A 26347-nucleotide genomic window follows, 5' to 3' on the forward strand; every position below is an offset into this window, starting at 1 on the left:
AAACTGGTCTCAACCTAAGGAGAAATTAGGGTCACTGTGCCTGACACCGAGCCACGTGTGCTTGGGGGGCCAGTCGGCTGACACAATATGATCTTCCCATGTCCAGCCCATATTGTGACGGGAACCATCAAGGAAACTCCACAGAGCAGGAGCGTGTGAGCTAGTGGTCAAGGAGGGTAAGATTTCCACAGACATTCCAGGAAGAGAAAATGGAGACAAGACAAAACAAGGTGTGGCTCAAGAACCGAGACCATGTTGGTTTAACTGTAGGACACACAGAAGGGAGTAGGGAGAGAAGGCTGGGCGAGTTCACTGAGGTCGCTGTGGACCAGGCTTTAATGTCTAAGAAACCAGGACTTTATTCAGGAGGTGCCAGAGAGCTATCAGGGGTTGTGAGGGGAAAGTCACAGGTCAGGGAGACAAGTCAGCAGTCTTTGGCAACTACCGTGTATGGGCTAACCAGGGTCTGACCTGGGCTGGTGGGCAGGGAGAGGATGCAGGATGTGAGGGGGAGAGATGGATGACAATGGCTTGGCAAAAGGGCACACTGACAGAAGAGCCTGCGGTGCTCGGGAGGAGTCGTGAAGGAAAGCTGGCCACCTGCCAGATGGAAAGACACTGAATTTTATTTTAGACATCCTGCGTCTGGGACCCAGGGAGAAGAATCCAGACCAAGATGGGAAGCAAGCAGTCTGACATGTGGTACTGGAGCTTAGAGACTCAGGCTCCATGGAGCTACATTTTGTTGAGCTATAGATGTAGATAAAAATCACTGAGGGAGGGCTTCCCTGGTGGTGCAGTGGTTGAGAATCCGCCTGCCGATGCAGGGGACGCGGGTTTATGCCCCGGTCCGGGAGGATCCCACATGCCACGGAGCGGCTGGGCCCGTGAGCCATGGCCGCTGAGCCTGCGCGTCCGGAGCCTGTGCTCCGCAATGGGAGAGGCCACAGCAGTGAGAGGCCCGCGTACCGCAAAAAAAAAAAAAAATCACTGAAGGACAGTCCATAGGAGACAAGGAGAGTACAGTGCCAGGCCCTTGTTCCAGTGTGTTAATAAGAAAGGAAAGAGGGTGAAAAGCAGACCCTTGGCAGCACCCCGTTCGGTGAGTGGAAGGAACAGTAAGCACAGAGCAGTGGGAGCCGCGTGGAGGTGTCAGTCATCTGTACCTGTGAAGTGTCTGCAGGTTATAGAGCAGTCTCCACGCACCAGCCCATTCGCTCTTCCAACAGCCCAGTGAAGTGGGCAGGGTTGGTGTCATCATCCCCATTTTAAGGATGGGTGAAGTGAAGGCTCCAAGGCAACTTGCCCGAGATCTCCTGGTCGGTTAGTAACAGCCAGCACCACAGTCAGATCTGCACAAATCTGGCACCAAGACCGACACATTTCACTGTTTACACCCAGATGGCCCATCATGGCCAAGGTTAACAAAAGACTCAGTGTGAACGTCAATAACTGGCAAGGCTGGGAAGAGGAGACAGACGAGGATGGGCTCTGCTCTGAGACGGGGAGCGGCTGCTGATGAGGATGTCAGCTAGTAGGAGTAGGTGGGACAGATGCCGATGACTCACCAGATGTCAGTGACAGCAAAAAAAAGAGGCAGATCTGAGTCTGGAGAATGGCAAAGGCTGTGCATCCCTGACCCAGCCTCGCTTCCAACTTAATGACATCATTAGGTTGGACACCTCCCAAGAAACCTGTAGAGGAGGAAGGTTTCTAACCCCTGCCACAGACACGGCCAGCCAAAAAGGGCCCAAAGATGACAGAGATGAAGAGGAAACAGGAGGTGCTAACCCAGCTGGATTTCAGCAGCGCGGTGGGGAGCAAGCTTTTGATTTCAGGGGACCAGCAGCCCATTTCTGCCTCGTGTGCAAGGACGAAAAGGAATCCACACCTCTGGCTGCCCCGTTCCTGGGAAGCTGTGGCTGCACCATGAGCCCTGGCCTCTAGAGGCCTCCTGAAGTAGGTGATGTCCCCGGTGGCTCGGACCCTTCCTCCTTTATGGAGCTGGGAAAGGGTGAGAACTTTTCAAAAGGTGCTTTCCTAAGAAACTAAGGGGAAAGCAGAACAAAACAAACCCCAAGTAAGAAAATACAGAAGCAAAGTAATGGATGAGTTCACATAACACAGAGGTAACTAACACCTGGCCAAAGCTGGGCTTGACTGGCCAGCCTCATTGGGTACCTGAACAATCCCACTGACTTTTCTATAACGTTGTCTAGGGAACTGGGAGGGTCACCTTTTTCTATTTCTTGACCTGGGCCCAAGCAAGAGAAGCAGGCACTGGGTTTTGTTTTGTTTTCTTTTTCCATTTTTGGAAGCAGGTACCCTTAACAAGTAATCTTCAGGGCTAACCTTGCAAGTGAGCCTATTGTGAACCCAGGGCCAGAAAAGAACCCAGGGCCCTTGTCCCACAAACGTCCTCCCACTTTGCCTTTGTCCTTAGGAACTGATGCTCTGAATTCCTTTCAAAAAGGAGAAATCGCTTTTAATGTAAATATAGAGCTTAAAATAAAATGTACCCAGTAAGCCACATGCTCATTCATTCATTCATCAGCATGTGTTGGGCACCTACTCTGAGCTTAGCCTGTGCTCTGTGCTGAAGATATACTCAAGAACTCACATCTCAGTGAGAAAACCTTATTATAATTAGTATCAACTGGGGGACAAAGCGATCCAGAACAAAAGCAAAGATGAGCAGACACAACCATGCAAGGCAGGGACAGGCTCTGGGGGAGCACAGGAGGGGCCTGGAGGAATGCTGAGTTTGGCAGGTAGAGGCAGCATTGGCTGAGAATCTTCCAGAAAGTGCACGAGACTGGCACCAAGACCTCACCTGCTTTGACGGAGCTGGCCAGCTTATTTGTCATCTGATTGGGGCTGGAGTTCTTTACCCTCCACTGCACTACAGAGTTTGGAGGGTGAGCTGAACGGTTGTCTAAGTGTATATAGGTGCAGCAGAAAGAACTCTGTGGGTAATTAAGTCTCTTCTCCAGGCGAAATAATCTTAAAATATGGTATCTATTGAGGCCCCAAAATGTGAAGTGAAACTTCCCCAAAGTGATATATGTGTGCCCCAGGGCCAAACGTCTCTAGGCAAGTTGCTAAAAGTTTATTAGTGAGAAACAAGCAGGACATTGGTGTCTCCCCAGAAATGAGGTCAAAAGAGAAAGCACCTGGTTCTTTGCAACCCAACCCTGGGGCCAGCTAGCAGGGCTGTCACCATGCTCAGGGGCTGCCATTTAAACTTTTTTTAATTGACTCTGAACTAATCAGCAACTTAATTTGATCCATAAAAATCATGATGCAGTTTTAAGATCTCAGGACTCCCTTGGTGGGACTCTGGCCCACCCCACTGAGATGGCACCTGATGACCTTTCATGAAAGGAATATGGATTTTGCCATGCTCTCAGAGGAGCTAGCAGTTATTTTTCTGTTGCTACCAAAAAGAAAAAAAAAAGAACAAACGCCCAAAACTAACAAAACAAAACCCCCCAAACCTCTGTGGCTCGGGGTAAGTGCAAAAATGGACAGACCTATGGCACAGAAGAGACAAGCCTGGCAAGGCGAAGGACACACAGAGACGACCAGGCCTGTCAGTGACTGATGCTCCGCCCTGGGTGAGGTCTGACTGCCCCGGCCTCCCCTCCTGCCTCACTGACCATCCTGGTTGCTCCTACTTCTCTGAAGGCCCGTTTCCTCAGTGGCTCCCCCTCCCCTCCTGTTCCTAAAGGCAGGCATCCCTGAGACAACACTGTCTTCCGCCTGCTCCCCGGCACACTCTCCTTCCGAGAACCCGTGGGCTCAGGTTTCCAGCTCCCCACTGCCTCTCCCTGCTGTGGTTCCAACGTTCTTCCTGCCCCACAGGAACCACAGAGCCCTGCAAGCCTGGGCAGGAGGCTGCCTCATGGACCCTCTCGTGCTTTGGGCCCACCCTTGGTGTCACCGTGCCCCCCTTTCTTTGCCACTGGGCTCCCCGGCACCGAGAGAGCCTCGGCCTGCTTTGGAGCCCAGCCCCCATCCTTCTAGACCCCTGACGGTCTGTTGTTGGCCCCTGGGTGTTTCGCTGGTTTCCTGGCTATGTCGTTACTGGTTTTTGACAGGCGCCAAATTCTCCTGGTCCCGGCAATTCTGGTGAGTTCTCAGCATCCACCGAGAACAGGTCTCTGAACCATGCGCCTGGGGCGGCAGGGGTGCAGTAATAGAATAAGTCCTTCCCGTGACTTCAAAACCTGCCCATTCCCCTCGCCCTGCACCCGTCCTCCGCCATCTCCCAGGGAGAGAGGGAGAAGTAGGGAGCTGGCAGGCAGCCCCGCCTGGCCCATGGCGCCTCACTTACGAACTGGCCCCGCAGCTGGGTCGCGGCCTTCTGGAAATGCGGCATTATCCTCTTGCAAACGCTGCACCCTAGTCACCGGCAGGAGAAATACCAAACGGTTACAATTGGCCCCATGCTCCGCCCTCTCTCCCCTCAGGCCAACCTCCACCAACAAGCATTTATCCCACCTCCAGAAGCCAGGACTGCCCCAGGCTCTGGGAGCACATGGGGACAGAGGCAGAGGCCCCAGACCCCCAAGAGCTGACAAACCCCAGCCCAGCAGTCACTCAATAAACGCGGGACTGACAAGCAAGTGTGACGCAGCTGGGGGAGGGCAAAGCACTGAATAACTTAGAGCTGAGGATGAGTTCAACGGGAATTCAGGGAGCCAGAGCAGGTGCCAGGAAAGCACCCACTGTGTGCGCAACTAAAAGCCTCCCCTCGCTGCCCAGCCAGGGGCTGCAGATGAACCTGAATCAAGTGCTATTAGGAGGAAAACTGTGCAACCATACATATAATGGCTTTGAGGATTTTCTGCCTCCTTTCCTTCATTAACAATGAATCACACCATGGCTAGAGGCAGCCAAGCGCTGGCCAGGATCAGACACTCAAGTTCTTATCTTCCCTCGACCTGCTGGATGGCCCCGACAGGTCACCTCTTTGGGCTGCTGCCCCTTCCAGCAAATGAGGGGTGTTGGACCAGATGGCCTCAGGCCCCTTCCAGCACTGACACTGGGGAACTCTGTGATGTCTTTGACTCAACCCTCTCTGGTTCACCACGGTCACACTCCTCTCCTGGGTGGTGAAACCTCCAAATCTGGGGGGCTCAGGGCCCAGACAGCCAGGCCCCAAACACCCACTACTACTTCAGAGAGACTCTTGATTTAAACCCACCCCTTCCCTTCAACCAGAACAAGCCACACATAGGCACTGACCCCGCAGGACACGAGCCCCAGTTTCCTCAGACAGGAGGAATTCTGACACACAAGGCTGTTACTCTTTCTGACAGCCGCTCTGCTGCAAAACAGGCTCTGAGATGCTTCTGAAGGGCACAGACACCAAAGCTGCCTGGAACCCACGTCAGTCTGGATGTCATCTTGACAGGGCACAGTGGGGACAGGGCCATGCAGTGGCAGACGAACAAGCTCTAATCCACGTTTAGCTAATGCCTTGGCAGGCCGTGGGCAGAGTAACGCAGGTAGAGAGCTGCTCTCAGCCACTGGGCCAGATATAGACACTGGAGAACCGTGAGCAGGTCAAAACTCCCCGGAGACCACCTGAACCTCCCCAGCACCAAGTCTACTAGACAAGATGCAATGTAGGATATTTTGACATAAAACTCTCAAAATGCCCACAGCCCCCTCCTTGACATTCCTGCCCGGCAAACAGATGGACACACACACACACACACACATCAGCGCATTACGCCTGGGCTTAAGTGCATGCCATTAGTTCAGGCTCAGACTCAAGGAGACACAGGAGCTGCTGTGAGGTCAGCCTGCAGCGCAATCCCATAGCATCTGCCCTCAGAAGACAAGAGGCACCTCTCCCCAGCAGCTGCCACCACAGCCTGGTCCCCACAAGCACTGGAAGGGAGGAATATGACACTTGTCAGGGGGGCCTTGTTCCCTCTGTGGGGATTCGGAGAGGAGAATGGAAACAGAGACAGCAATGCCAACTCCCTGGGGGTGCCCAAGCTCCGCCAGGTGGATGCCACGGGGTAGGGGTGGGAGGTCGCACGGCAGAGGCAGAGGAGGGAGCTCAGCTCTGGGGAGAATGAGACCCAGGTGTGCATCACCCCTTGACCACTGCTGCCTGTGTGACCCCGGGCTAGCAATGTAAGCGGTCTGAGCCTCAGCCTCCCCATCTGTAAGGTGGAGACAACACCTGCCCTGCAGGCTGAGGGCAGAGCCAACACCTGGGAGGGCAGGCAGAACTAGGCACCAGCAGGGGGGCCTCTACCAGCACAAGGCCTGAGAGCCTGCCTCCCCGTCCATGGTGGGGTGACACTTCCACCGGGAATGGGGATGTCACTCCACTCCCCAGGAGAGAGGATGAAGGGGGCACACATGAAGCCCTTCACCACCCCCGCTTTAGTCAGTGACTTCATGAGATGGGGGAAGTTGGACACCCACTGGGTCACACTCAGGAGTTTACTGCCTGTCCTCACAGGTGTGGCCTCTCTCCCCCAGCTCTGCCGGTCTACAGCCTGCAACAACATTATCCCCCGTGACTCCTAAACAAGTGTCAGTCAGCCAGCTGTCCCCAAGGGTGGAGTACCGGTTGAAGAAGTTATTGAGGCGAAGAAGAGATGGAAGAGTAACAGGAAGCTCTGGGCCAAGCCAGTTGCCACTTGAGCTTTACCAAAAATAGAGCTGGTACTGTGATCCTTATTTGAGTTTATCTTTCAACTGATTCATTCGGGAGGAAGGGGAAGAGAGAAGACTAATTATCACTCTCAAACCCCAAAAGTTAGAGCACCAGCCCTTTTATTTTCTCATTAATTCAGTCAACAAACATTCACTGAATAATCAGTAGGTCCTCGGGACCCAGACTTGTCACAACTAAAGGCTTCCACTGCCTTTAGGTTCCTTCATCCCAATCTTTGATCCTTTAAGATCAAAGAATCCTAAAGGACTTCCCAGTTAGGGAATTGGTGTTTCCCAGGAATAAGCTGAATTACGAGGCCATGACTGCTTGGTTGGACTAGTATAATAAAAGCACAAGCTTGTTTCATTAAAAACAACAGCAACAACACAATCTGGGGACACCTGGAACCCAGGAGGCCAACCAATCTGATCCCACACAAGTGTAAACTTAACAGCCCCGAGTTTTCTCCCTCCCTCTCCACTACTCATTGACACCTACAAGGATCCTAGCTTCTTCTGTCCCAGCTTGCTATTCTACAAAGATAATAAGCCTGCTCGCAGTTCTGCCTGCTGTGATGAGGAGGATGGTCGCCCTTCCAGACAGCCTGGGGAGTCGGGGTGAGGCAGGGGGAAAGGCACACACACTTCGGTACACATTGCTAGTGGACCTCTCCCTGTGATTACCTACTGACATTACACTGAAACCTGCACGGTTATACCATGACCCTGCCTTGTGACACGTACTGTATACTGACATCACTGTTTTAGTCTCATTTAACCAATGTGTTGAGACCTGAAGGGTTCTAAGATAAACGAAGGGAGGCCCGTCCTCAAGGGACTACGCAGGCAGGATAATTCCTGAAGCAATTCACAGCTGGGCAGGTAGTAAGATCCCTCCAAGGAGAAACAAAAAGGGGTGAAACCGACAAGTGAATATTAATAGAGAGACTGACCCGGGGTTACAGAGCAGACCGCCTGGGCAGAGCCGGCTCTAATAGGAAGTGGGACTCCAGGGCCTCTTTCCATGGGCAGGCACACCCCTGGGGCAGGGAGTGGTGGGGGAGGCTGGGTGGGGGTCACCCAGCCATCAACATGGGCTGGGGAGAGGCTGCTGTCATAGTGAACAAGCCACAGGCCCAAGTCAGGCAGAACCCACAGAAGGGCATCCAGCCTGGGGAGGCATGGTCAGCAGGGTTGAGATGGGAGGAACCTGTGCTGGGAGAACTTCTCAGGAAGGGGGACTGGAGGCAGGCTTTTAAGAGGAAACAGAACCCTGTGCCACAGCCTGTGGTACCCACTCGAGCCACAGACATGCCTGGGCACACCCACCTCCCATCACACACAACCCCCCCTCGCTCCGGCCTTTAGTCCTTTGGCTTCCTGAAGGCACGTGTAGCTCACAGAGATAGAGCTCTAAGGCTGCACACAGGCTCTAAACCGAGGTTTTTCAGTCTGTCGGGGGGGACCAGTTAGACTTCAGAGGTGGCCCAGATGGGGGAATATCTGTGGCTTTGAGGACATACTGTCAACTACTCTACTCCACAGTTGTAGCTTGAAAGCAGCCACAGATAACATGCAAATGGACAGAGGTGGCTGTGTTCCAACAAAAATTAATTTACAAAAAAGGCAGCTGGCCCACAGGCCATGATTTGCTGACCGTTTATTAGAGGGTTACGAAGTAGTAGGAAAAACCAATTAATGTTTAAATAAAACAATGAAAAAGAAAATATCAACGTGCTCTACATCTGGTGGAGTGGATGGCAAGTAGTAAGGGTAATATGGTTTAGTGAAACTTTTCAGCTTACTTATATACACTTTATGTACCTATAGTACTGGGCTGCAATGTAAAATATGTTTAATACTACAAATACAGTCAAAAAGTTTGAAAGCCACTGCACTGATCCAACCCCTTCCTTCCCTTACAGAAATGGGAACTGAGGCACAGAGTGGTGAAGGACTTGACCAAGGTCACCCAGCCTGCTGGTGGCACGCACAGCTGGAATTAGAACTCAGGTCTTCTGGTCGTCATCTCAATGATCCTATTGCTGTTCCCACAACCTCTTGCCTCATATAGAGACTGAACCCCAATAGTGGGCCCCTTTCTCCCTGGTCCTGATCCCTCGGCCCTCCCAGGTGGCTCTGCAGGAGCCAGAGTTGGACGTGCAGCCGCCCCGAGGCCGGCCAGGCTCCGGGCGGTCAGCAGCAGCAGCCAAGGAGAGCGAGCCAGAGCCGAGGTACGGCTCCACCGGGCACACGGCTGCCAACAAAGGGCTACAGGCCCGCAGGAGGCAAAGGGCGGGGAAGGCGGAGGGACCTGGAGCAGAGACCCACGTTGCTGCTGGGGGAAGAGGGCAGAAGGATGCGGAAGCTAGTGAGAGAAAAACTGATGTGGACCACAGGAGAGGCGGAGCCAGACGAAAAGGCAAAGACAAAGGAAAAGAGGTGCAGGCAGAGACGGTGTGAGCACCGTGACTGGGCGTTCTAAGTGGAGGCCCGGGGCTAGTTCCCGGTCCCCCTCGCGCCCCCAGCAGCCCCACCCAGAGTCTGAATGTCTAACTTGAACCCGAAGGAGAAAGTCACTCACAGGAAGCATAAAACATCATCAAGATCGGCTTCTCTTCCTTCTTCAGGAGCCGTCGGAAGTCCTGAGGCACAGAGAACACTGCAGGTTACAGACAACGCAGGAATGGAGACGACATTCCCGGGGAACCACAGTGGCGGGTGGAGTGCGGCGGGGGTTTGGAAATCCCATGGTCTGACTTGGGAGCTGGGGGTGCAGTGCAGAGTCCTGGCACGTGAGGGGCTGAAAGACCCTCAGAGACCATCTATTCTAGCCACCTCACATGTTACAGATGGGGAAACTGAGCGCCCGAGGGGACAGATGTCTTTCCAAAGGCCGCCTGGTGGGATGAAGTAGTCGGTACCAGGTTACCAGCGTTACTTTCAGCTCCCACTGAACAATGAAGACGGCAAGGAGCTAACTGGGTCCCATGAGGCTGTCTCTTCTTATGCGATCTATGAAGTGGCTCTGTTGTGGTGGTGCTTGTATTCATGGAGGCCCAACTTGGCCAGGTGCGGATCTGCTCATCACATAACACGGGGTTAACCCACCGCTATGAATCTTCCCCAGCCCAGCCCTACAGCCACCATCCACGGCCCGAGGAGACCATGGTGCACACAGGAGCGTAAGGATGAGATGCGCCCCCATCCCCAGGAGGCTACAAGCTAAATGGATCATTTGTGTTTGTAAAACCCTTAGAACAGCACCTGGCTCGTTATCAGACAATATATAACCATTTGTTAAATGAATATAATAAATGTAAAAAGACAAATGGTCACAACAGTGCTAATGGAGATACTTCAGTGTAAAGCAGGGCAGGAGACTTTTCTTCCAACCAGAGTCAATGACGGTTGGGAAAAAGCAAATCTGTCAAAGACTGCAGAGTAGCACCATGACAGAGCATATTTTCATTAAAATAAGCTCCTCTAACCAGTTTCCATGGAAGAAAATTAGAGGTTTTTCTCTCTTGAATAATAAGGAAAATAAGAGGAAATTTCAAAATGCAGCTTTCTGGCAGCAACAAGGCATTAGGTAAATAGATGATGGTACATCCCGCACAATGGAATACGACTGCATTATTATAAATGATGAAGAGGAATATTTAATGTCATAAAAAGATGTGCATGTTACATTAAGTAAGGGTGAAAAGCAAGTTACAAAACAGCATATAAAATGTGATGACACTTTTGTGAGTAACAGTATTTATGTATGCATTAAGCAGAAAGCCTGGAAGGCTACAGAAAATACTGGCAGTGGGTATCTCTCAGTGGGGAGGGATGGGATGATTTCTTTTCTTTTCTTCTATGCTTAAGCTGAATTTTCTAAATTTTCAACAATGAACATATAGTACTTATAATTTTTCAGTTAGATAAAAAAGGTTACAAATATTTTGTGGGAACTTATAACACTGTGTAACAAATTCTGAAAATGTTTACTCTTATTTACATAACTAGAGGGTTAAGGCACTCATTTTAAGACAGAATTAGTAACAAAGATCTGTGACCCTGACTAGGGGTGGAGGATGCTTTGAAAATGATCTTCTGAAATCCCTGGAGCTAAAACCGGTAAAAGATCCGAGAAGAAAAGGTTTTTCTGAGCCTGTAGCAATTTGGTTTCACACCCTGAACGGTAACAATATCACATTACATTCATAGATCCTTAATTACCTTCAAATTAAGTGTGGAACTCTAAGCTTACAAAGAGAAATCGGCAATTCAAACTTGAATTTGGAACTTGTTATTTTATGTGGGGATTCTATTAGCAGAAAAGCAGCAGCATGCAGTGTAACAAGAGGATTGCCTACAGGTGTGGAAAAAATATTTCTGCTTAATATCTCTAGTTACAGAAGAGCAATTTCAGGAGTTTCAGGACATGAACATTTTGGGGGAGGGAGGCAATCACTTTCCAGAGAGGTTGAAAAACACGTATTACCACAAAATCTACCCGGGAGAAACCATCAGTTTAGGCTGTTGGTCTTCTCTTGGCTATAGGCACAGGTGCCGCCACCTCCTGACACCTGCCCCTCCTGCTTTCCCCCAACATGCCTATTAAAAAGGCTTTATCTTCAAGCTGAGGACACTGGCACTTTCTATCCCAGAAACGTTGATGCCCATCCCCTAAATCGAATCACCCCTCAGATGAAAGGCCCACTTGGTTAGCCCACGATGATCACATATGATCTCTCCTGCAGAAAGTACAAATGGCATCATTTTCTTCTGAGCTAACAAGCGTCAAGAGTCAGTAATTTTAAATGAAAAGGGGAGGCAGAGGAAGATAAAAGGCACATTTTATGTTATCAAGAGAAAAACGAACATTCTCCTTCCATCTACAGAAAAGCACTGCTTGTCTCACAGGCCGTTTGAAATGTGACAAAGAAGTTCTTGCCCATCCTAGTGTAAAGGCACAGCCAAGCAAGTAAGGCACACGTGTGCATGACACAAACACAGGTACACATGGATAAAGAGGCACATGCAGGTCAGGCGGGGCAGGCTTTTTTTTTTTTTTTGTGGTACGCGGGCCTCTCACTGTTGTGGCCTCTCCCATTGCGGAGCACAGGCTCCGGACGCGCAGGCTCAGCGGCCATGGCTCAAGGGCGCAGCCGCTCCCCGGCATGTGGGATCCTCCCGGACCGGGGCACGAACCCGTGTCCCCTGCATCGGCAGGCGGACTCTCAACCACTGCGCCACCACGGAAGCCCCGGGGCAGGCTTTGAAAGGAGAAGGGTCAGGGTTGTATGGAGACTTTACATCAGAACCACCCTTCTGGCCCCAGCCCCCCACACCAGCCAAATCCAGAAACTGAAGTAAATAACTTGTTCAGAGTTAACACAGTGACCCAGAATTGTGAAGACCTGACCCAAATCTCTGGCAATCCAACCCAAACCTCACAGATTATTCTTAAAACAAACAAAAAAGCAAAACCCACTTTAAAATAAAACCCAAAAAACACAAAGGCAGTCCCAACAACTGAATAACCTAATGAGGAGAAAACATTTAAACAATATTCCTATAAGGAAAATCTAAACACGTTAAAATACATTATATAAGGCAGCAAAGAACAGGGGAAGGGCTCAGGCAGTCAGCCTGTAATCTCCTGTTAGTTCCGTTACAGAGCTGGGAAGGGGAACCAAATGTTAGGGCCCTGGCCCAGCTCCCTTGGAGGTCTCAAAATACTCCCACTTCTCAGTTCCTTGGGCATCTCTCCTGGGAGACCCTGGTTAGGGGGGAAGCTTCCAGAGCCCATCAGAACTAATACGGAAAAATTACCTTTTCATTGTCAATGTGGACAACATCCTTCGCTCCAGGATCTTCTTCCCACAGTGGGGGCCCTTTTGGATCCTTCAGAAATGCCACTACGGACTGACGACAAGAGAGAAGGGAAAACTCGTTTTAGCCAGGAAAAGAGGGAGGTGGGGGAATCAGGAACCTGCCCTATTCCCTACCTGGAGACCCAAGTGCCTGGAACGGGATGCATTGTGCCCTATGGGCAAACGACTGCGGGTGTGCCATACTATCACCCACTGACAGCTTACTAAGGGCCCTAAAAATGCACCCCACCAGGATTCTTCAGCAACATAACACCTAACTCTGGTCCACTGACACCTATGATGCTTCTTCATGGACAAGAGAGGAAATTTGAGACAATTAGTTGGCTTATTCAAAACAAAGGCACATACTTCTAATAAATCTCACCTCCTCCAGAAAGTCTCCCTGATCAATTTGAATAAAGGTCTTCAATCCTGTGCAAAGTAAGATACTTACACATCAGGCAGCCACTAAAACTGTCAATCGCATAAGCAAGTAATCACAGCTGCTTGTAACCGGCTTGGTATTTCATGATCTAAACTGGTTTGGGAGTGTGTTAAATCCTGATCATCCTGTGAGGCTCAGGTGGGAAGTCCCCAGGGCAGGGTGCTCATCGCTGTGGCCCCCTGGTTGCCGGATTTCTCTCCTTAAGGACCCCCTTCTAGACGGACCAAGACCTTCAGGATAAAGGGCTTACTTAGCCTTTGTCATGTGGACAAGTGAGCAAATTCAAACCTCTGCTCCCCTCGGGCAGGACACACTTGCAGCAGGAACAGGGGGCACATCCCTCTGCTCCCCTCCCCACTTGCCACAGTTCACTGATCCAGGACAGAAGCTGCATTCCCTTCCCTCTCAGACAGTCATGTGGGAAATGCTGCTCAAAGCCTGTGAGAGCCAGAAACGGGTAACAGAAACCAGCCGAGGCTCCATCCCTACAACCCTGGAAGGGATTGCTGGCCGTCCATGTCAACAGATGAGCCCTCAGTGTCCCCCAGTTTGATGCAAGATTCTGCTACTTCTGCCCACTCTGACCAAGCTCCAGGGAGCAGATGAGGAACCGGGTATGCTGGGGTGGAGGAGGGAGGGAGGTCTGCGGTGAGAAAGGAAACACCCCCGTAGTGAGCCTGTGCATGCAGCCCACCCACCGGTCACACACAGAGGACCTGGGAGGCTTGTTATTTCTGGAAATTCCTATTTGGAAAGAGCACTATGGGAGAGTGGGAGACAGCCAGGACTTCGCAGAATTTCATTCAGGTAATGCTGTCTGTCTGTCCAAACAGAGCTGTGAAATGCCTGCTGGCAAGAGAAGTGGGCCATTTCCACCAGGCAGAGGCAGATCGGCCTTCTCTCAGTCCCTAGTGAGAGCTTCTCCGTGACAATACAAGCCAAAGTGGAAGCAGCAGGGCCGTCCCGAAACCCATACTCACAGCCACGAGCCATGTGAGAAAGATGCTTGTAAGTGCCCACCCGCCTGCTGTTCCAGAAGATCCAGTGCTGGTGTCTCAATTTGGGGTACACAGTGGACTTTAGGAGTCTGTGAAGCACCAGACTCACAGGAAAACACTTCCTTCAATGTATGCACAAACACTGTTTCTAGGGAGAAGGCCCACGGCTTTCAGGATATTCTCAGTGGGATTAGGAACCCAAAACAGGTAGGACCTACTGCTCTGGGAGGCTCCTGTCCCATTCCAGCACGAGCTAAGTTAAAGGGCTACCACCCCCACCCCTGCCTCAGCATCAAGGAAAAAAGACGAATGTGGATGGAAAAAGGAAAAAAAATCACTTCTTTTAATGTAATAATTGAAACATTCATACTACCAATCTTTTGCTTTTCAGGTGATTATTCTTCTTTAATTGAAGTTGAATAATTCCATCCATAGGTTCTTAGTCTCCAAATCAGTCTAACCAACAAGACCTTGGGTAGAAAGGTCTGCAGGGAGGGGCGCCTGGGACACTGCCGTCAGCTGTCCTATTCTGGGTGCTCTGAATCCCAGGGAAATTGCCCAACACCCTGCATCTTGGTCTGCATGGCTGGGAAACCACACCCACGGCCACAGGCCTTGGGAGAAGGTCACCCGAGGGCCCCCCGAATTTCACCTTCCAGGCACTTCTGGTCCTCACCACTCATATACAGTAAGGATCTTGCTGGACAGTCGGCTGACAAGCAAAAGGCCGCTTATACAGGAAGGCCCCCTCTTTGAGTTCCCCGCTCTTTACACTCTCACTTATCTGGCCCCTGGACTCTAGGGACCCTGGCCTAGTCCCTGTGACCTGGCCCCCGCAGAACCATACAGGGTGACAGCAACAACAGCCAGACCATGAGCCTGAGCCTGTGCACCCACCCTGCTGGGGGTCTCCTTCATCTTTCCGGAGTTAGAGGCTCAGGAGAAACGCTGAAAGGAAAACTGATCCGTAACCAAGGAGGGCTTTGTTCGTGGCTGCTCCCTGTAAGAAGCAGGAGCCATCAGGCAGCCACGGGGAGCTCCGCCATCGCCCCCCACCCTGGAGAACCCCAGGGACTCTACTCCAGTCCTTGATGGTCCCATGCGCTTAGGGGACCCTGGGACCAAGGATGCCCTCTCTCTGCCCAAGACCCTGACCCCATACAATGCTCAGCCCACTTCTCCAGCTTCTTGATGCTGAAATCACAGGAAGGATGGGAGCAAGCAGGTCCCACACACCTGGTCTTTGTAAGGAGGCAGACAGAGGCCAGGACTTGGCCTCCCTCACCCAGGCAAGTCCAGACCACCCGGGCTCCTCTCCTGCTACTGCAGTTCTGAGCAGCTGCCGTTCTCTGCTCCACAAGCCCAGGACAGACAGACAGCTAAATATAAACTGAGCACAACCTCCAAAAACAAAACGAAAAGCCTCCGCCCCCTCTCTCCATCAGCACCTCCCTCACCCCACCCAGCGACGTCTGATTCCTGCGGAGTACGTGTTCCCTCCAAGGACTTCAGCTGACGTCTTAACACAGAATAAGAGGGGTTAAGTAACTCTAGTTGGGAGAATTTTCTCTAAGTGGCTAAGTGGGTGTTAAGATGATGAGTAATCAGGCTGAGCCTGTGTAAGGTAAAAGCTGCAGCAACTTAAAAAAGAACAAGCATTAGTGGATAAACAAGAAATGACCAGGGAGGTAGGGGGGAGAGAGGCACAGGGAGAGGGGCACAGCTGCACAGACAGATGGACAGACAGATGGACAGACAGAAAAGAATGGAAGGAAACAGATGGAAAGAGAGAGACAATGAGAGAGGAGCCCAGGGTCTAACACAGCCTGAGAAGCAGGAGAGTCAGAGAGGGTGGATATAGCATATGCTGGAGCAGAAGAAACACATGGCCCCAGCCAGGGCACAGGGATGCTGCCTGGACCAGAGGCAAAAGAAGACTGATTTGAGGAAGGAAATGCACATATTGAAGGAGGAGAATCCAAGGGCAGTGGAAGGACTCAGGGCTGGGGGAGCTACTTTGTGATTAACAGGACAGCACCTGCAGGTCAGAGGATCTCCATATTTATTTTCACTGATGCATTTCCATCTCCTTCTGAATTGCATTTGTAGCAGGGAACGATCTCACTGACATGGGCATCTCATCTGCAATGAGCTGCAGCAGCCCCAAAGGTGCTGCTTTGCCCGGGTCTACAACACTGTGCTCACCTGGGCACAGCTGGCCCCCTCCAGCCTGTGGGCGGCCCCCATGGACACCACTGCAGAGGTGAGGGAGGTCTCTGAAGCCACAGCGAAGGGAGACTCAGGCCTTTGCAGGGGAGGGCATGATGTCATACGTATCACTGGACAACTGCTGATAGAGTCACAAACTGTCTACAAGGTCGGTTATCCCCACTCGTTTAACAGTTACAAACTTTTCCAGGCATTCTGCTGATCTATGTTCTAGAGATGAGAATCCCTCAGATCATTCAGAAGGGCATTTGTACACTCTGCCCTTCCTCCTCTGCTGAGAATGAGGGAGGGAAATTTACCTTAAATGTCACAGCTCGGTTATATTCAGTATGAAATGCACCATCCCTGTCAAATAAGGACAAAAACGTGTTAACTTTAGGAATGGTTGTGAAGACACTTACCTCTGGTTTCCTGCAGCATCTTAATAAGATTCAGTTATTGAACACAGGTCAATTTTTTTTTTAAGAAATAATTGTAAACACAGAAAAAAAATCATTCTGAAATAAAATTAATCTCACTAAAAATCGCGGTTTGCTGAGAATACCAATGAAAGCTTTCAGCATTTACTTGGAAATTGGAAATGCCCACATGTACTTACTGGTAATGGAATAATTCGACCTTTTTGTCCTTTGAGCTTAGGTCAACTTTCATCTTCTTGCACAATTTTCTACTCTCTGCGTCACTGAAAGACACAAATGTCAGGAAAAAGACACTTGTTACCTGAAGCCCTCACGAAGGTGCTAACGGAGTAAAATTTGCTGGTGGCCCAAGAATAAGGCAGGTAGCTTGGAATTCTCAGTAGCAAGTGAGGCCCTCACTACCCATGGGTTCTCAGAGAACAGGAAGAAATAGAGAAACCAACAGGATCTGGAATGATTTGGAAAGACAGGGGCAAGCAGATGGGGAGGACACATCACTACTTGTAAGAGGCAACGTGATGGATCCAGATAAAGGAAGTGCCCCAAAAGCTTAGAAGGCAGATGGCCCATTCTAAGAAGGAAAATAAGCTCAGGATAGTGGTTCCCAGTCCTGGATGCTCATTAGAATCACCTGGGGAAGTTTTTCAGCATACTGATTCCCTGACCCTCCCACAGATCACGACTTCAGAAGCTCTACCTGCAGCCCCAGCCAGTTTTTGTTTTTAAACCTCTGATGTGTGCCATATGCCACCTTCTATATACCATCAAACCAGAGTAGGAGGGAAATGTTCTGCGATGTTGAAGGAGTTATGAAATCTGACCAGGTATGACAAAAGCCGAAAAGAGAAAGGGCAAAGGTTTGGTGAAGTGCTAGCGTCTGCAATATCACACTCCTGCAACTCTTCTCATAAGAAGAGTCTGCCGGGCGCCATTCACCGTTTACCGAGTGCTCAATCACGACTTCCTCTAATCTTGGCTCCCTTTCCGTTAGACCATGGATCTCAAGGTGTGGTCCCTAGACCAGCAGCATCACCACCACCCAGGAACCTGTCAGAAGTGCAAATTCTCAGCCCCATCCCACACCTGCTCAGTCCAAACTCCCGGCGGGTCCTCAAGCGACTGTGTTTTTTTTGTTGTTGTTGTTGTTTTTTGTTTTTTTTTTTGCGGTACACGGGCCTCTCACTGTTGTGGCCTCTCCCGTTGAGGAGCACAGGCTCTGGACGCACAGGCCCAGCGGCCATGGCTCACGGGCCAAGCCGATCCACGGCATGTGGGATCTTCCTGGACCAGGGCACAAACCTGTGTCCCCTGCATCGGCAGGCAGACTGTCAACCACTGCGCCACCAGGGAAGCCCGCGACTGTGTTTTAAGGAGCCTCCCAAGTGATTCTGACATCTGCCCCTGCCCCGCCCTGCTCCTCCTCCTCTCCCCGACATCTCTGCGCCCTCCACGAGGTTCGGCTTCCCCTGTGCCCTATGCTGGCGCCCCAGAGACCTCACCTGCTCTCACGGCCTCCCCACCACACCTCACCACATTCAGCCAGGTCTGCCCAACAGCCAGCCAGAGGCAGCAGCTACCGTGCCCGCAGGGCCCTGCTCCTCACTGCAGGACCCTTCCCCACATCTCAATGGACTCAGCGAGGGCATCTCCTCCCACACCCACCCCCACTGGTCCCCGGTGACTACACCACATGAGAAACCTTGTTCTGCCAGGGATGACAGCCACCTGAGGGAAGTCCTGTCGGCTCCCACCTGTTTACCTACCTCAGCACCTTCGACAGCCACCAGCTTCACACAGCTGAGCACCAGCCCCACAGCAGATGGACTAATTACACCATTCAGCTCAATTCTAAAAGCCACACTCATCGATGGACAAGCAAAATGATGGGACCTCATTTTAAGTGTAAATGTGCAATTTGCAGTTCAAGAAGCATGTCTTGCGGGACAGGTGTGTGGGTCGGAGAGGGAGAGTGTCAGCCACTCCCAGGGGCCCCCCAGCCCAGCCCAGGCCCAGAGCCTTCCCTCCCTGCGTAGCCCTACCTGTGGTGGCCATCACTGCAGCCGCTGCAGCTTCCAGCACCCCCATCGGCACCCCCAGCAAACAGGGGACTAAAGAAACACACAAAAGGGCTTCCCTGGTGGCGCAGTGGTTGAGAGTCCGCCTGCCGATGCAGGGGGCGCAGGTTCGTGCCCCGGTCCGGGAAGATCCCACATGCCGCGGAGCGGCTGGGCCCGTGAGCCATGGCCGCTGAGCCTGCGCGTCCGGAGCCTGTGCTCCGCAACGAGAGAGGCCGTAGCAGTGAGAGGCCCGCATACCACCAAAAAAAAAAAAAGAAAGAAAAAGAAACACACGAAGAACTTAGAAGGGAAAGGCTGTGACCTCTCCCTCAGGCTGGAAAGGGCCTTCTGAGATAGGGAGTCCAGAGAGAAGGGATAAGCTGGGCTGCGGAGGGGACCCAGAAGGGCTGAGAGCGTGCATCAGGAGGCCCTATAAGGGCAGCCCACGCAGCCAGTGGCTGAACTCTTACCCTAGAGCCCTGTGGGGTTGCCGGGCTCACCTCCACTGACGGTGGCGATTACAGTTTGGTCTGCCCTGTCCTGAGGGCACTCTGTGGAGAAGCCACACTGACAGGCAGAGGGTCTGTGTGTGACAACTGCATCTGAGGCGCCGTTTCCCTGCCCCAGGGGAGACAGGAGGGCTCGACTTGGATGTTTATAACTGTTCCCGTGGCACTTTCCCTGTCCGGCTTTGTTCTGCTGCGTGCAACTGTTTCTGTGACCACCCACCATCCACCCAAATGTGAAAACAAATAGTGGCTGCAGCAGGAACCAGGTCCAGGTGCCCACGGCACCCCCCGCCCCATGCTAGCATCCAGCAGGGGCACCCAGACTGCAAGGCAGCCCCATGCCAGCTCTCTCCTCCGTTGAGCCCGGCTGGCAGCCTCTGCCTATGACTTTACAAAGCAGAGAGAGGAGCGATGGGGCCCATCATTGCAACCCCAATCCCTGCCGGCTGTGAGGGAACCCACTCCATGGAAAAGTCTCACTATCCCGGTGAGCCCAGACCAGGATGAGGAGCAACATTCCAAAGAGACTGGGTGAAGCTGGAGGGGCACGGAGGCTCCCCGAGAGCACATCCAGCCCGCAGCCTACGGCCCCCACGGCTGTCCAGTGACCACATCTCTGTCTCTGCCACAGGATTCCTTGTGGCAGACTCTGTGCAACCCTCTCCCCTCCTTAAGTTATAGGACACTCTCCGAGGATTCTCTCCTCTTCCCTGCCCCCTACACACACACACACACACACACACGCACGCACACACACGCACACGCACACACCCTCAGAGGGGTAGGTGGGGAGCCAGCTTCCCGTCCTCTCCGAGCATCTCTGGCACAGACCCCAGAGCCTCAGCCCCCCTCATCCAACACAGTCACACGCCCTTCCCCGCTGTCTCCACACCTGACCAGCATGTCCACTGTCATCCCCCATCAGAAAGGTTTGCTCCACCAAGCCGAGGGCTTTGTTTTGTTCATAGCTAGTTCCCCAGGGTTACAACAGCTGCCGGCACATAGCAGGCGCTCTATAAATAGCCTGAGTGAGTGAGTGAATGATGCCGGCTGTTGCGCTGGGATGAGGCGCTCACTGCTGGCTCTCTGGGCTCTGCCTATTGAGCTCCAGGAGTCCTGCCAGGTGAAAATTCCTGACAGTGCGCTCTCAGATTGGCTCTCCCTCCTACGATTCTGTCAGAGAGAGAGAGAGAGAGAGAGAGAGAGAGGGAGGGAAGGAGGGAGGGGGAGGGGGGAGAGAGAGAGAGGGAGAGGGAGAGAGAGAGAGACGAGAGACGAGAGACGAGAGACGAGAGAGAGAGAGAGACAGAGAGAGAGAGAGAGAGAGAGAGAGCGCACTAATTGCACAGGACAATAAAAGTCATGAGTTCAGGAAGGGGAGAAATTACCCAAGCTCAGGGACTTAAAAGGATCTGGGTTGACAGATTCTGCACAATTAATTGTGCTGCCGCCCTTCCCTAGCCAGTGACCGAGGCTCTGGGGGGAAAAGACAAAGGCAGTGAGCAGGAAAATGAGCTGCTCTGCCGTGGATGGAGAGGGAGGGGACAACCACAGAGAGTGGACTGGCCATGCAGAGGCCCTCGTCTGCCACCCCCGACTGTCCTGAAGGAACCAGCCTTCTCTGCTGGGGAGGCTGGAGCCTCAACACCCTCTGCCCGTTTACTCACCCATGACCTGCTACATCCCCTCCTCCCCCACCTCCCTGGGCTCTCCTCTACAGAGAATGTGAAAGGTCACCGAGGCCTTTTCACACTTCCCTCCCCATCCCTGGCCCAGACAGACACATACACATGGGCGTTTTCGTTTGACTTTGTTGTGGGTTGCTGGCCAGCAGTGCAGAGTGGCTGCAGGTACGTGGTGCTGTGTTTACTAGATGTACACGTGCCGTGACGATCATTCAAGAGACTGGCAACTCACACTCCTGGGAGTCAGACCCAGGGATGGAAGGTGGGGGGTGAGAGTAGGAAGAAGAGAAGAAATAAGGTGCTAGAGGCTCGGGAAGGGGAGGTACTCGACTTTGAGAAGTCTCAGCCTAAGTATCAAACCCTCCCTGGAGTCGCTGTCAACTGGAGTGACTGATGGCTTCTAGATCTGGCTCTGCCGCTAGCCAGCCTGTGACCTCTGGCAGGGCCCTTGGTTCCCCGAGCTGCAAAATGCGGGAGTTGTCCATATGAGCTGGATGGAGCTTTCTATTCCCCTACAGGGTCAAGTCTTTCTAAAATATCAAGGCAGGCTGCCTGTATCCTGACGGATGGACCAGGAGCCAGAAGCCAGGACAGATGGTGGAGACTGGGCCGCCTCCGGCAGCGGGTAAAAAGCAGACTACACTGAGGACCAGAGGCAAGGCCCCCAGCCTGTCTTGGACACTGTGTGCCTTGGCCAACTCGGCCTTCCTGGGGTCCCTCTCCCCATCAAAGAAGGGGTAAATCCCTTTCTTCCATCTGCTCGGGTCTAACACAGGATTCTGAGTGGATGACCTGTGACCCCAGAGGGTGGGTAGCAGAGGAGAGTTGGGACGTGCCCCCACTTCAGAGACATGAAGAAAATGCAAGATAAGGAGCGAGTGAGCAAAACAACACCGTCAGCATGCCTGCAAGGTGCCCCATGCAGAGGACAATGTGGAAGGAGGTAGCTGGAGGACAAAGGCAGGAGACAGAGAACAGCCTAGAACAGCTGGGCCTTCAACTTGCCCAGACCTGGATGGCTGGTCACAGCCCTGATGATGAAGGGACTCCCACAACAGGAGTCTGGCTGTCTTCTTGGTGCCAACCTCAAGAAGGCACATGATCAAGCATGAATTATGTAGCAGAGTTCATGAAAGTGATGGGAATACGAGAAAGAAGAGTGTGCCTTCTCATCCTCCACCTGCCTCTCCGGCCCAGCAGTTCTAGGGGGGACACGTCACCCCCACGAGGGCACAGCAGTGTGCCACAAGGTGTCTGAAGCCACGACACAAAACATGGCGCCTCTTCTGGAAGCCTGCTTTATCCCATGGTAATTTCAACACGCTTACATGTAAAGGAGCAAATGCTAAGTTCGAATAATTTTTGGAAGAAAACATGGGCTTCAAAATATGTTATGCCTGCCCTGGAAGGCCCCACATCTTGGATCTGGGAAGCCAGCACTGCTCCAGGGGAAAGAAAGCAGATGGGAGAATGAGAGCAGGTGGTAAGGTAATAATGACCTTAAACCCTCAGGAAAAGAAGGCAGCAGGCGCCCCATCAGGCAGCCTCAGCCCCGTGAGAACCAGCCCCAGGAATTAGCACCCCGGGCACAGCTCCCGCCTGCTGGCTCCAGCTCCGCCGCCCAGAAAGCAGCCCTCCATGCCAAGGCCGAGCCCCGATGCCAGGCTGCAGGGCACGTGGGGAATACCAACTCCCTCACACTCAACCCACTTAAGAGCTGGACAACTACCACCAGCCAACCCAAGCATGGCTGCTGAGATCTGAGCCAGGAGGTGGAGTGAGGGGAAGGGAGAGCTGACAAATCCCGGGACAGAAGCCAAAAACCCTACGGACACTTCAGAGCAACAGGTTATGGAGGCCCGGGGCCCAACAGAGAGGGGTGTGTGTGCCTGCCGGCACGCAGGCAGGAGCTGGGAGGAAAGCGCCAGAAAAGCAAGAAAAAGAGAAGAAATATCCACACACAGAAGAGAGGAGGAAAAAGACCAAAAGAATGGGGGAGGCAGGGACCCGAGAAGGGAAGGAGCAACAGAAACTATTAAGGGAGAGGGAGCAAAGGGGGAGAGAGGAGAGATGCTGAGAGGGAGGGACCGGAGAGACGTACGAGGCAGACACCCAGGGTGGGGAGAGACACAAAGACTGGAAGACACACTCCTCCCACACATTTACATGAATACATGGGTCTGTATACACATGCATACACACGAGCACGTATGTGTACACACGTATGAGCCTGGCAGCTTCTGGAACACTCTGAACCAGGCTATGCAGGGGTGAGAGCAACTTGGAAGATTCAACTCCATATTTCACACAAGAGCAAACAGAAGCCCAGAGAGGGGCAGTGACTTGCCAAAGGTCCCACAGCTATTTGCTGTCAGAGCCTGGACTCAGAGCCAGGCCTCCTGACCTGCAGTCCTACAAGTTCCACAGCACTGCATAGTTCTTAAGGGCCAAAGCAAAACACCCTGTGCACTGGGGCTGACTCTCACACCCAAAAGTTTCTTCAGGAGCATCCTCACAATGACCAAGGGGTCCTCACCCAAGGAAAAGCTCTTGAAGACAAACACACCATTTCCCTCCCTCCAGCTTCTTGGAGTGTCCTGACAATCTGGCCCAGATGAAAAACAACAAGAGTAGAATGGGATCTCACATTAAATTCTATTCTACAAAGATCTTCAACACAGACCCGGTAAGAAGGCAGAATATGTATTATTGTTCCATTTCACAGATGAGGAAACAGACTCAGGGTAACCGACCTGTCCAGGGTCATGGGGCTAGTAAGTAGTGGAGCTGACCCCTCAACTGGGGCCTGTGTTTACTGCACACACCTCTACAGACGCCTCACCCCGGAGCACTGTCTTCTCTCCCCCTAGGATGCCCTCTGCCCCCTTCACCTGCCTTTTAAGGGGGGAAAGCAGAGGGGCCATCACCCACCCCAAGCCCTGGCATGCCCATTCCCACCTCTGACCCTTCACTGGCAGGGCAGGAAGCAGAGGTGGGGAACCATACACAGCAGGGCCTACTCGAGGGCAGCTGTGCTCTGGCCGCCCACCTGCCGTTTCCCTGCTCACTCTCCCGCAGAGAGCACCCACCAGAGCGCTTCTGCCCATCCCAGGGCGTCTCATTCAGACTCATAAACACAAACTGAGCGTGTTTAGGACAACAGCTGAGGGCTGTCATCACAGGGCCCGGAGCGCACACGGTGGGTTCCCTTAATTAACGGGGCACATTCAGAAGTCTCAGAGCAGGAGTGGCTGAGCAGACGGGCAGAACCAGCTCACGTCCTTGGGGATCTCTCTGTGCAACGGTGATCCGTGAACTGCCACCCAGGGTGGCCTGCATGGACCAGAGCTCCGAGTTCTATCCCTTTGGCTGTTCTGGGAAGATTTAGCTGTATCCTGCCTCTGACTTCAAACTTGAACCCAGGTATTCCTGCTTCCAACATCATCCATGATAGCTCCATAATCCACCTACCCATCTAAACTTTTAAAAGCTATTTAATATTGCAGTTTATACTTCCTCTTAGAGGCATAAATTGAGTAGCAATTATGTGAACAGTCAATCCTTTTGTCTTAAGATTGCCGCTTTTAAGCTCTAAGGTGCCCCCCTAGATTTTCATTTTAGAACATCAAAAGTCACAGGATTGTGGCTTCCCTGGTGGTGCAGTGGTTTAGAGTCCGCCTGCCGATGCAGGGGACACGGGTTCATGCCCCGGTCCGGGAAGATCCCACATGCCACGGAGCGGCTGGGCCTGTGAGCCATGGCCGCTGAGCCTGCGCGTCCGGAGCCTGTGCTCCACGGCGGGAGAGGCAACAACAGTGAGAGGCCCGCGTACCGCAAAAAAAAAAAAAAAAAAAGTCACAGGATTATTTCTCCCATTTGCACTTTTATTGATTCCAGACAGCATGTCTCCAAATGAGTCCTGAATTCTATTCTTCTTGGTCTGTCTTCACATACTAACCCCGGCCCCATAAAGTCCTGCCTGTCCAGGGAGCAGAACGGGGCTATCATCTCCATACCCATCGGCCAGATGACCCGAGGGGCCCACACCACAGGGAACTGCCTGCAGGAAAAGCCAGGGCACTTTAAAGACCTGCTACTCTGAGGTCTTTGCCCCAGATTTGAATTCGACCTCCTCTGTGAAGTTTTCCTCAACCTTTCCAGGCAGAACGAAGTGACTGTAATCACCTGGCTAGGTGTCTGCTTCCTCTCTTCCTTGCACACTGCGCTCCTCGAGGACACTTAGCCATGTGTGTACCTCAAAGCACAGAGTGAGTGCTCGGGAATGTCTGCTGAACGGACCCAGATGGATGGCGCAGCTAAACGAAGCTCTTCTGCCCACTTCTGCCACCTACAAGCCTGATGAGAACTCCCCGTGATGAGGCTCTGTCAGCTTGGCAGGACTGATGTCGTCTTCGGGTATGGAGATTCCAAAGCACCCTGTCCCCTCTGATAGGCTTTAGTACTTTGCCAGTCACACAGATCACGCCTGGTAAAATATGGGAGACGGAGACACAGCTGGAAGATAAGAACACTTCCAGACCAACTATGAACTAGAAGTAACCAACAGCCACAATCTCGCCAACTGTCTAGTGAGCCGTCTGTTCCATTTCGCTGGTGTTTGAATCAGTTGGGAGGCGTGAGGCCAGACAGGCACGTGTGTGTGTACATGCGTGCACATACACAAACACACACACACACACACACACACACACACTACAGCAAACACCGACTGGCTAAGACTTCTTCTCCTGGTCTCATTCAGTGCTTTGTCAAAATATGAATCTCCTTCAATTCTCTCCAACGATGGGCAGGACCAGCTTGAGGCTATCAACTTATAAAACTGTGTGTCCCAGAAGTTCATTTGCAAAATAGCCACTTAGAACTCAGAATGAAGAGGAAGAAGATTGCACTGGAGTGGAGCCCATAAAAGCTCACTGAACCCACAGGGTAGTAGCGGGGCTTGTGACTCGGGCAAGGACAGAGACAGTAAAGGTTACAAAGACCTTTATGGGCCATGCAGGAAAAGAACTGCCTCTTTTCCCAGGAGAGCCCACCTCATCCCCGTACTAACAAGACTGAAATACCGCCTATGCTCCTCTCCTCTCCTCTTCCCAAGCCCAAACTCCCGATAAACCCCAAGTCCAGGTGAGGAGTGGCTGCACTCAGCAGCTCTGGAAACACCTCCTGTCCTTGGTCAAAAGGACATGTAAATACTGGCATCCACCAAGTGCCGCGCAGTACCTTGCGTGCAGCCAGTGCTCAACAAACGTGCAAAGAATAAACCTGTTCTTCTCGACCTTTTCCGTATGTTTCACTGTCTATGTGTCTTTGCTCTGTTTTTGCCGATCTATGCCCAACTGGGAGCTAATTATGTGACAAAAGGTGTGTGTATAGAAATCCCAGCAGCAAAAGCACTGAACACGGGGAGATGTAGCAATTACTCCTAATGACTGA

At 52.2% G+C, this 26347-nt stretch overlaps 1 protein-coding gene across 1 annotated transcript in view; it reads right to left on the minus strand.

The window, feature by feature from the left end:
- PDIA5 (protein disulfide isomerase family A member 5) overlaps positions 1–26347 on the minus strand; it is a 93914-nt gene that overhangs the window by 42214 nt on the left and 25353 nt on the right. Inside the window, exons 4-8 of the mRNA XM_079704241.1 lie at positions 16822–16905; positions 16523–16568; positions 12511–12603; positions 9269–9329; positions 4337–4404 (exon numbers count right to left, since the gene is read on the minus strand). Of these exons, the coding sequence (XP_079560367.1) occupies positions 4337–4404; positions 9269–9329; positions 12511–12603; positions 16523–16568; positions 16822–16905 (352 nt within the window). The remainder of the gene's footprint in view (positions 1–4336; positions 4405–9268; positions 9330–12510; positions 12604–16522; positions 16569–16821; positions 16906–26347) is intronic.

The sequence above is a fragment of the Hyperoodon ampullatus genome, assembly GCF_949752795.1.
Source record: "Hyperoodon ampullatus genome assembly, chromosome: 5".
In the NCBI taxonomy this organism is placed as follows: Eukaryota; Metazoa; Chordata; class Mammalia; order Artiodactyla; family Ziphiidae; genus Hyperoodon; species Hyperoodon ampullatus.